General features: G+C 42.4%; 1 protein-coding gene across 1 annotated transcript in view; it reads right to left on the bottom strand.

The window, feature by feature from the left end:
* Positions 1-2,273, bottom strand: part of Nipa1 (NIPA magnesium transporter 1) — a 44,924-nt gene extending 42,651 nt beyond the window's left edge. Inside the window, exon 1 of the mRNA XM_052762522.1 lies at positions 2,111-2,273. Coding sequence (XP_052618482.1) covers positions 2,111-2,273 — 163 coding nt within the window. The remainder of the gene's footprint in view (positions 1-2,110) is intronic.
* Positions 2,274-12,100: the final 9,827 nt, after the last annotated feature.

Here is a 12,100-nt window from a genome sequence, read left to right as displayed (position 1 = left end):
TCTGATGGTTATCAGCTCTGTTGGTCATTAAGTAGATATGGTAAAAGATGATGGGGAGTTGGTTTTTACTTTATTTTATGGGGGCTCGGAGGCTCACTATGTTACTCAGGCTGGGATTATAGGCACATGCCATTGTATCTGCCAAGAATAGATTTTAAAACAGTTGTAGCTTCAGTATCTATAATAGTATTTAACACAAGAGTTTCAAAAATATCTGTTAAACAAAGTAGATGGACTAAAGCCTTCTACCACCAAGAGTGGTTGGCAGAAAGTGAGGAAATGTAAAACTAATGAATATTACATTTCTACTTCATTATTAATTTAAAGGCATAGTATGGACCCATGTGTGATAGCACAGCTGTAATTCCAGATACTCAGGATGTTGAAGCAGGAAGATCATGAGTTTGAGACCAGCCGGGCTACACTGTGAGAGACAATTTTCAAAAGTACATACATACAAAAAAATACATAGTATGTAGGTATAAATAAAAACATCCATGTTCTTGGTTCTTAAAAATATGGTGCTTAGGATTAGGCCCAGGACCTCAAAAACAATTTTAGTTTCTTGTTTCATTTTGTTTTTTAATTCAGCAGTTCCTGCAACACAAAAACTGAGCTGAAACAACACATTTATTCTTGCTAACCAATTAGTTTACCTTTTTAATGTATTAATGTATTTTTCTAACTAAAGTCTGCACTCAGATTTCCTTTGCTTTCCTCTAATGTCTTACATTTGATGGTATGTCTTCTGATTCCTTCCAGCTATGAGAGCTCCTCAGATTTCACAGCCTTGATTAGACCAGCCAGGTATTTTTGTATAATGTTCCTCAGCTGAGCTTTGTGTGGTTTGTGTCATGTTTCTCTCAGGGTTATCCTGGAGTTGTGGGATTTGCAAGACGACCACACAGGTAAAGTACTCTTTCTCACACAATTCCATCAAAGGCACGTGTGTTTTTTACTTTTTAGTCACAACAAACACCTTTGCTCAATCTTGATGCCTGTACAAATGGACAGAGTCCCTAAGTGTAGTTGCCAAGTGTAAGAGATGTGTGTACATGAGAGACATATCTGCATGCTTGGGAAATCATACTTGGTTTGATTTAGGTTTTAGGATTGCAATTTTTTCATTTTGAAATTAATTTCTTTAAAGATTGCTAGTTTTGAGCAAAGACTATCAGTTCTTTGTCTCTTTTCTGAAGGTCCTTGGCTCCCTAGCCAGGTCAGTCAAAGTTCCAAACGTGTTCTGGAATCGGAACTATTAAATGTATTTACTTCCCATACGCTGGCAGCCAGGCCCTTACCCCTCAAGCTCTTGAGGTCGTGGCTCCAACCACAAGCCTTTCTCGGTCTCCCCGAAAGCTACGTTTACTTTCCCCTTCAAAGCATCCTGCCTCTTGCGTTCAGTGCCTGTCACAGGCCTCTCCACACAAATGACATGCCAGGGACAAAGAAGGGCTCTGTGCCTCATCCCACTTCTGTATCACAAAGGAGTGGTATCTGGTGACATGTAGACCCAGGCCATGCTCGCAGGCCCATTTGCACGCCTGTTTTACGTTTTCTTCACGCTTCAGATGGTTGAAATGTCAACCAGAGCTAAGTCAACGAAGGACCCCGGGGCAAAGGCCGCTGGGAAGAACAGTCCTTGCACTGAAGGTGAGAGTGGGCACCTCAGTGGCGCCTGCACATCCTGCGGGCCCACCACACACCCTTACTTCTTCACACTACCAAGTGCTCGCCCAAAAGCACCCCAGGCCCAGGCTACAGCAAGGCAGGCCTGGCTCCACCCACCTCTGGATGTTATGAATAGAAATCTCTGCCTGAGAGTGTGCCGGCCTCTGGGCAGCAGGGCTCCGACCCTAGCACCAGTCCCGATGCTCCGCTGCGGGGTGGGGGTGGAGGACTGGACCGGTATAGGAATGGGGCAAGAAGTCCTGTGAAGGGCTCCCGAAAGACTGAAGAGGGCCTCTCCGGCCACTGAGAAGGGAGAGAGACCACGCGGGACGCAGCGAGGATGCCTGCGGGGCAGCCTGCAGAGCCCGCCCGTGCGCCGCGCTCCCAGGCTCCCGCAGCAGCAGAGCGCGGACCCCGGCCCGGCCTCGGCCCGCCCTACCTCGCCTTTTAGCGCGCACAATGCCCTTCTTCTGCAGCACGAACGTGGACCCGTTCACTAGGCTCGACACCACGGCCACGCCCAGGCCGAGCGACACGGCGGCGGGGCTCGGGCCGCGCGCCCCCTCCCCGGCCGCCGCAGCCGCCGCCGCCGCAGTCCCCATGCCGCCCGCGCCGCCCTCCGCTGCGCGTGCGCGCCGCGCCCCACCGGCTGGGAGGCGAGCGGCGCGGGGCGGGGCGGGGAGGGAGCCGGAGCCTAGGGGTCGGGTAGAGAAGTAAGGCGGGGTGGGGAGGGATTGGGGGTGGCTGGGGTGCACGCTGTCGGGACTGAGGGCGGAAAGGCTTCTGAGGTCTGTGTGGAAGCTGAGAGATAATTCGGCAGAGCGCGGTGGTGCAGTGTCTGGAGCAGAAAGAGCTCCGCAGTCCTCAGAGCCCAGGGCCTCGGGCGGACATGCTCGAACTGTCCCCAACCTGTACAGGTCCCTCTGGAACTCCGATCCTTGCTACCAAAGAGATGCATTCTACACACTGCTCGGCTCTCTGGGAGGTCCGCTGCCTTCGTTCTGGATCAGTGACCTTGTGATCATACTGTATTATTTAATTTTAATTCTTAATAAAGTACATCAAGATTATAGGAGCAAGTTATTTTGACTCCTCCAACTCTCGCCTAAGTGTTGTGGGCGTTTCCCACGTTTTCAAAGGCAATGCTCAATTTTTCTCTTTTATTGAATGTTACAGAGTAATCTATTTCCACGTTCTCACACAATTATTTTTTAATAGCAGTGTAATATCCATGAAAAGATGATGTAGCAAACTATTCAGCTGTTGTTGGTTGTTAGGTTGCTCCAAGCGTTTTATTTTGTTTCTTATTTTAAATCATGCTGTAATGAAAATTTAATTTTAAGAAATCCTTTATTAGCCGGGCTGTGGGGGCGTACGCCTTTAATCCCAGCACTTGGGAGGCAGAGGCAGGTGGATTCCTGAGATCGAGGCCAGCCTGGTCAACAGAGTGAGTTCCAGGACAGTCAGGGCTACACAGAGAAACCCTGTCTCGGAAAAAAATAAAATTAAATTTAAAAAAGCTACTGAATGAGTCTATCCCATAGAAGTCGCTATTCTTGTAAGCAAGGCACAATGAAACCATTGAACTAGGGTGGAAAAATAATTATTTGGGGACAAACTGCCAGGCTGACTCAGAGACTAGAGAACACCACCCTGTGGAATAAGCCTTGTCAGTTTTATTGGGATAGACTCATTCAGCAGCGCTGCTACGTTTTGTCACCTGCTTTGTGACATAAAAATTTTAACCATTTTTAAATGTGCCGTTGAGTGGCGTTAGCTATGTGCACAGTGCCTACGCCATCATCACCATTCTCCCTGAAAAACGTTTCCATCACTCTCCTTTCCACCTTGCTCCAAGCCAAGGTAGCCTCTAATTAGCATTAATGTCTGTGAATGTGCCTGATCTGGATATTTCATGTAAGTGAAATCATGTAATAAATGTCCCTTGTGACTAGTTTATTTCTTGTAGTATATATTCAAGGTTGAAACACATTGTACCACGTTTAAGGACTTTGTTCCTTTTTATGGCTGAGTAGTGTTCGGTCATATTCATATGCAGCATTTTGTTAATTTGTTTCATCTGCTAAAAATACATGGGTTGTTTGCGTGTCTCTTTAAAATTTTTTATGTGTATGTTTGCCTGCATTTATGTTTGTGCACCACTTGTGTTCCTGATATGTGTGGAAGCCAAAAGAGGGCCTTGGTTCCCCCAGAACTAGAGTTACAGATAGTTATGAGCTGCCTGCCACATAAGTGCTGAAAACTAAATCCAGGTCCTCTGCAAAAGTAGCAAGTGCTCTTCACTGCCAAGCCATCTCTCAGCTCCTGTTTGTACCTTTTAACCACTGTGAATTAAGCTACAGTGAACACTGGTGTGAAAGTTTATATGAAGTGTCTGCTTTTTTAAAAAATATTTTTTATATATGCATGCGTGTGTGTGTGTGTGTGTGTGTGTGTGTGTGTGTGTGTGTGTGTGTGTGTGTGTATCATGTGCACTTGAGTGCAGGTGCCTGCAGAGGCTGCTGGATCCTCTGGAGCTGGAGTTACAGGCTATTGTGAGCTACCATAGGTGCTGGGTACTGAACTCAGATCTTCAGCAAGACCAATGCACACTCTTAGCTACTAAAGGGTCTCTCCAGCCCATCATCATCATCATTATTTGATGTTTGTTTGTTTGTTTGTTTTTGGAGACAGGGTTTCTCTATGTAAGACATGTGCCATCATGCCCTGTTGTTGGTTTTGTTTACTCTTTACTCTTTTGGCTCTTTGGTCTTTGGTCTTTTGGTGGCCCACCACTCAGCTCTCAAATAAATCACACACAGAGGCTTATACTTAGTTATGAATGCCTGGCCTTAGCTTGGCTTGTTTCTTGCCAGCTTTTCTTAACTTTAAATTGTCCTGTCTACCTTTTGCCTCTGGGCTTTTTCCTTTTCTTACTTCTGTGTATCTTACTTTCATTCTTATTCCATGGCTGGCTGTGTGGCTGTGTGGCTGTGTGGCTGGCCCCTAGCATCCTCCTCTCTTTGTTCTCTTGCTATTTCTTCCTCCTTCTCTCTGATTTCTCCTTCTATTTATTCTCTCTGCCCGCCAGCCCCACCTATCCTTTTTTCTGCCTTAATATTGGTCATTCACTTCTTTATTAGACCATCAGGTGTTTTAGACAGGCACAGTAACACAGATTCACAGAGTTAAACAAATGCAACATAAAAGAATGCAACACATCTTTGCATCACTAAATGTACCACAGCATAAACAAATGTAACACATCTTAAAATAATGTTCAACAACAATGTCCAGCTTCATTATCATTTTTTTGTTTTGTTTTTCAAGACAGGGTTTCTCTGTGTAGTTTTGGAGCCTGTCCTGGAACTCACTCTGTAGACCAGGCTGGCCTCAAACTCACAGAGATCCACCTGCCTCTGCCTCCTGAGTGCCGGGATTAAAGGTGTGCACCATTGCCGCCCAGCCATTACCATTTTTAATATTCTTATTAAGCTTATTTTTAACCACTCAAGTGCACATGATCCCCACAGACACATTATGTAACTAAAAGTAAAAACAAATGTTTTTTAAAAGCAGACATTTCATATAAACTTTCACACCAGTATTCATTTCAGCTTAATTCACAATGGTCAAAAGATACTGTTATTTTAGCTTATTATTTTTTAAAGTACTTTAAGCCAAGGGTAGTAGAATAATCCCAGGACTCAGGAGACAAAGACGAGACTATTGCAAATTTGAGGCCAGTGACACTAAAGTGTCTCAAAAAAGCAAAACAAGATCTGGGGGTGTAGCTCAGTATCAGGGTGATTTTCTAGTCTCTAGGTTCTACTCCTAGCACAGGAAAAAAACAAAAGACACACAAATAATAGTTATTGAAATAAGCAAATGCTTTCATGGTTCATTCCAGCAAACGAAGGCAGCAGAGCCGCAGGAAGTGAAATTGAATAAGAATGGCTTCCACAGGGTCATATGTTCAAACATTTGGTCCCAGTTGGTAAAAATGTTCGGGATTAGGAGGTATGGCCACGTTGAAGGAGGTGTGTCACTGGAGGTAGGCTTTCAGGTTTCAAAAGGCTCTAGCCATTCCCTGTTATCTCTCTCTGCCTCCTACCTGTGCATCAAGACGTGATCGCTCAGCTGTTCCTGCCACCATGCCCTTGTTCTGAAATCAAGGACCCTCTGAACCCGTAAGCCCAATTAAACACTTTTCTATGTTGTCTTGGTCATCATCATGTTTTGTCACAGCAATAAAAAAGTAACTAAGACATCTTTTAAAAGATTTGTTGAAACTTTGATGTTATTTGTTACTCTAGCAACTTGTCCTACTTATTGTAGTTGTTACTTAAAATTTATACACAACAACCATTCAACAGCCTATGCAGTTCCTGTCAATCAATGTGATTACAATAGCTTATTTCCTGTGATCTCCTTGCCGCTTTCTTACTGTTTAGTGCTTGTTTTTTTATCTATAAGCCAGACCTCTTAGAGGCCATTTTGGAAGCTTTTTTTTATATAATGCATGAAAGGTAAGTAGTTTTTCCCTATCAAAGGTGGCTAGTGATACAGTGTCTTGGTTGTAAAAACAGGAATCCTCTGAGATTATAGATGACCTTTGATCAGCTGTTATCCATCAGCACAGAAAAGAATGTCTGTAGAGAGAGTCCATCTCCCAAGGTAGTCTGTCTCACCTTGAGCAAACAGTTTCAGGAAGAAGACCCTGCAGGAGAGAAGTGCTGGCTATGGCTGCAACAAGTTACTCATTCACAAGCCCCTCAGCCTACCCTGATAAATGGTCATAATTAGCTTTTTCTCTTAGCAGATCTCTCAATTTCCCACAGGAAAGAGGCTGCCCTGTAGTGAAAGATTCAAGAGATCCATTGTATCTGGCTTGAATTCTGAAGTTATTTGAAGGACCCATTACCTAAGCAGTTCTCAGTCATATGTAACTTCTTTCTTATTTGGAATTTTTCCAAGTAAATTGGACAAATTTAATACTTTCAAGCCATACTTTTTCCCTGTAGCATTTCAGACATTTTCCCATTGTGTTTTAGCATTAAATCTTATTCTTAAGTATGTGGGTATAATCATAGATAATCGAACACAGTGTATAAAGAAATGCTAATTTTGTTGACTGATAATAAAAATTTGGCTATAATAATATCCTTATGTATTACACATAACTTCTAAAGTATTTATGAGTGAAATTATAATGTTAAGGATGTGCTACTAAAATTTTGTAACAGGGCTGAGACAGGAGCTCAGTGGCAGAACACATACTTAGCTTGTGCGAGGCCGTGGTTCAATCCCCAACACCACAAATACAAAAAGGAAAAGAAGGAAAATATCACAATTGTGTGATATTTTGATTGTGTTCTGACAAACAAAGCTTGCTTAGAGTCAGAGGGCAGAGCTAGCTACTAGATGACCAAAATTAACCATAGAGGTTTGGAGGACTACAGACAGATAGGAGACAGGAAGTAGTAAGGCAGGGCTGCGAGAGGTTCTCTGCCCTTTTGGAGGAAGTAGTGAAAGAGGCAGAAAGTCACTGGTGACTGCTCCCCTGCTTCTCCGATCTTTCAGGTTCTTACTCCGATATCTGACTCCTGATTTTTTACTGATAAAGAATGATTAGTGAAGCCTTCACATAATAAAAAGGGAAGTAAATTTGTAGGCAAGTATGGAAATTGATTCCCCAATCTACCACAAGACCCAGCCTTAGAACTCTTGAGCATATACCCAAAGGATGCTCAATCACACAACAAGGACACTTGCTCAACTATGTTCATAGCAGCATTATTCATAATAGCCAGAACCTGGAAACTAACTAGATGTCCCTCAACCAAGGAATGGATAAAGAAAATGTGGTACATTTACATAATAGAGCATTACTCAGCTGTTAAAAAATAAGGACATCAGGAAATTTGAAGGCAAATGGATGGAACTACAAAAAAATCACCCTGAGGTAAGTAAACCAGACCCAGAAAGACAATTTTGGTATGTACTCACTTATAAGTGGATAGTAGATGTAAAATAAAGGATAGCCATGCTACAATCCACAGATCCAGAGAGACTAGGTAACAAGGAGGGTTCAAGGCTGGACACCCAGATCTCCCTGGGAAGGGGAAATAGAAGAGGTTTTTGTGAATAGAATGTTGGGAGGTGAGGATGGGAACATGAGCAATCATGTTGAGGGACAGAGAGAGAGTACTGAAAGGGACTACTGGAAAGAGGGTGGGGAGCACATTTCAGGATCAGGTAAAAACCTGGCACAAGGGAATTTCCCAGGAGTCTACAAGGATGACCCCAGGTAAAACTCCTGGCAACAGTGGACACATTGCCTGAACTTGCCATCTCCTGTGACCAAGCAAGACTTCAAGTGGAGGGAGTGGGACACCAACCCAGCCACATGACCTTTGACCTACAATCTGTCTTGCCTAGGGGATATGCTGGGGGATGGTGTAGGTGGATTTTTCCTGTCCTGCCTGCCAACTCCTAAATAACCACACCAAGACTTATCATTAATTATAAAAGATCAGCCAATAGCTTAGGCTTGTTACTAACTAGCTCTTACAACTTAAATTAACCCATTTTTATCAATCTACTTTTGTCTCATGGCTTTATTACTCTCTGGTGACTTTATTACTTTTACGACCCATGCTGCTTCCACTCTGTCTGACAGGTGACTCTCTGCATCTCCACCCTTTCTTCTTCCCAGCGTCCTTTCTGCCCTGAAAATCCTGCCTAGCTATTGGCCATTCAGCTTTTTATTAAACCAACCCGAATGACAAAACTTCACAGTGTACAAAAAGACTATTCCACGTTTCTCCCTTTTTGTCTAAATAAAAAGAAAGGGTTTTAACTCTAACATAATAAAATTATAAACAATTGAAACAATTATCAGGTAAGAATTACATTTACAATGTTCAGTTCATTTGTATTTGGCATATTTGGAGAAAATACTCCATAATTTATTTATCTTGATGAGTTTAAAGCTCTGTACCTAATTTACCTTCTATCATAACTAAGGAAAACTATATCTATGAATGTCTTCAACTCCACCAAAGACCCCAGAAGGATATAAAATTACCTTAGTAAACAGGAAGTGCAGAGCAAGCAACTTCCAAAACTAAAATAAATGACAGAAACAGCTGGCTGTCTGGACAGTCACCAAGTTTCACTGTAATACTGGGGCATCCATCTCTGGCCTACAGGCCTAGAATATCTGACAGACTTTTCCGTGAAGCAAGAATTTTTGAAAGACTGTCCTACCCTGTCTCAGCAAAGTTTGGCAGTCACTTTTCTTTGTGTCCTCCTGGTCTAGTTTGGACAAGATACTGTCAACAGTCAAGGCAAGAGCAGTTTCTTGCCCAAATGGCTAGCTTTTGCCATAAAGAAAGCAAACTCCATGTGGAGTTTCTTCAATGCCCATTATCTTCTCTGAAGTAAGTAAACTGGTGCTGCCAGGACCAGATGTGTCTCATTGTCACGAAAAGCCCTATGTTAACAAAACATTTTAAATGCCATCTTCTGTAGGTCTTTGAAACATTTGAAGATTATCTGTCTCTCTATCTGTTTAACCTTGAAAGCATACCTAATATGACTACAAGTTTGATTATTATAAATGATCACTAACCTGTATTTCTTCATTATCCTAAATAGTTTGTAATAATAACGTTCAAGGACTAGAAATTTACATTACATTGTTAAATGACATGCATAGGTACAATACCTTAAACAAGAGTAGAAACATACATTTAGTATAACAAAAATAACTTTAAATTTGTATCAATACAGCAAAATCCATACCAATGTAAAATATTTGAGGTTAATAGTTGTCTTTTTATCCTATATTATATTTTTATATCCCCCTTACACAATGTCAAACATCCATAACCCATTGAATAACCCAAAACCATCCACCACATCTCTTGGGAATGTGGGTGGTGTTTTCTCCATACTGCTTCCTGTTGTCTGGGGGTGCTGGTATCTTTAAGGGATCCAGAAAAAATAAGGATAGTGGTCAAGTCCTGGCTGGAATAGTCTGTGAGGCTGGACCATCTCAGTCAACAGCTTTGAAGCTGTTTTGGATGCAGAACTCTGAGGAAACTGCAACAGAGGCACTCTGAGAGGCTGGATCACCTGGGCCACCCATTTTCATGGGTGTCTGGTCCCTTTGCTCTGAAAACACACAAACTTTCAAAGGTAACTTACATACCTGCATTGACACAAGCATGGACTGTGCATTGTACACAAGCCAGCCAAAGATGATTTTTTTGTTTTATGTTTGAGTAGGTAAAATATATGTCACCTGTCTTGAAGTTTTTCTGGGTTTCTTTCTTTATGTCTGTAGCCAAGATTTTCAGGGGGTCTTCCCCATCAAACCTGATCCTCTTTAACCTTGAACAGATCCACTGCCTTTTGTTTTCTGTGGAAACAAAAGCATAACCTCTTCTTCACCACAACATATTTTTAACTTCCATTTTGAAGTTAAGACATTTAAAAAATATGTAAGTTAGTTTAATTTAGTAGTTTCTATAATCCAGTGTCTCTCAGCAACTATTGTTTGTTCATCAACAATAAAAAAAATTCAAAGACAATATAATAACATACAGGATCCAGACTCCCTGTGTATTTCCCATCTCTATGCAGCTTCTTCTTTTTTTAACTTTACTTTCTCTTTAAAAGAACTTACTTTATCATTTTTAAACTATTTTTTCTACGACTGTCTATACCAATTTTTTTTCTTAAGTCTACGCACATTGTTAAACACATTGTAACCTGGTTAGAGGTTTTTTCCATCTGAACCTACTTTACTGAACCTGCTTTGTAACCTTTTCTGTCTGCATGAGCAAAACCTTAACCCACCATGTGGCTTAGCTCATGTAGCATGGGCTGCTCAAGCATGTAGGCAGCTGCCAGGAGACGTGTCTCTGTACTGTGGCCGACATGAGAGACACGAGACTAGGAAGCTGTGTTTGGCTCAGTTTTTGTGTGTTTAGAACCTTTTTTTAAAGCTTTCTAAGGTCTAATGTGGATCTACATGGCCCCAAGTTGGGCGCCATTTGTAGGCAGATTTTTCTGTCCTGTCTGCCAGCTCCCAAATAACCACACTAAGACTTATTATTAATTATAAATGATCAGCCAATAGCTTAGGCTTGAACTAACCAAATCTTACAGCTTAAATTAACCCTTTCTTATCAATCTACTTTTTGTCTTGTGGCTTTATTACCTTTACTCTGTACTGCCCATGCTGCTTCCTCTCTGTCTGGCTGATGATTCTCAATGTCTCCACCCTTATTCTTCCCAGCATCCTTTCTGCCCTGAAAATCCTGCCTAGCTGTTGGATGTTCAGCTTTTTATTAAACCAATCTGAGTGACAAATCTTCACAGTGTACAAAAAGATTATTCTACAACAGTAAGGTTGGCCTAGAGATTAAGGGAGTGGCCAACCAATGATTGAACCCATGCCGGAGAGTAAGCTCACCTCTGACACTGCCTGGAGCACCAGGACCTACAGATTGGATGACCCAGGGACCTACGTTAGAACCAAATATAACAATATTCTGATATATGTATCAGAGAGGCTTCATCCAGCAACTGATGGAAACAAATACAGACCCATAGCCGAACATTAGGCAGAACTTGGGTAATTCCGCAGAAGAGGGGGAGAAAAGATTGTAGGAGCTGGAGGGGTCAAGGACACCACAAGAAAACACACAGAATCAATTAACCTGGGCTCATAGAGGCTCACAGAGACCAAACTGACAACCAAGGAGACTACATGGGACTGACTTAGGCACTCTGCATGTAGGTTATTGTTGTGTAGTTTGATCCTCTTATGGGACTCCTAACAGTGGGAACAGGGGCTGTCTTTGACTCTTTTACTAACTTTTGGGTCCCTACTTCTCATACTGGGTCACCTTGCCCAGCCTTAATATATGGGGAGGTGCTTAGTCTTACTGCAACTTGATATGCCAAGTTTTGTTGATATTCATGGGATACCTGCTCTTTCCTGAACAGAAACAATGGAGGAGGAGTGGATTGGGGGTGGGGTGGAAACAGAGGGATAGGGAGTGGGAGGAGAGAAGGGAGGGGAAACTGCAGCCAGGACGCAAAATAAATAAGTCTGGTGGTGGTGGTGGTGCATGCCTTTAATCCCAGCACTTGGGAAGCAGAGGCAGGCAGATCTCTGTGAGTTCAAGGCCAGCCTGGTCTACAGAGTGAGTTCCAGGACAGCCAAAGATACACAGAGAAATCCTGTCTTGAAAAACCGAGAGAGAGGGAGGGAGGGAGAGAGAGAGAGAAAGACAGAGAGAGAGGACTTGCTTTGAGTCCTAATACATGATCTGTTTCATAGAAAGTTCCATTGGTTGCTGAGAAAAATGTTTATTCTGTAGTATTTGGATGAAATATTAATTTAACCTAT

This window comes from Peromyscus californicus, unplaced genomic scaffold (assembly GCF_007827085.1).
Source record: "Peromyscus californicus insignis strain IS unplaced genomic scaffold, ASM782708v3 Scaffold_4__1_contigs__length_199733344, whole genome shotgun sequence".
Taxonomy (NCBI): Eukaryota; Metazoa; Chordata; class Mammalia; order Rodentia; family Cricetidae; genus Peromyscus; species Peromyscus californicus.
The sequence above is the reverse complement of the archived record's forward strand: the minus strand, read 5'-3'. Positions and strand labels throughout refer to the sequence as shown.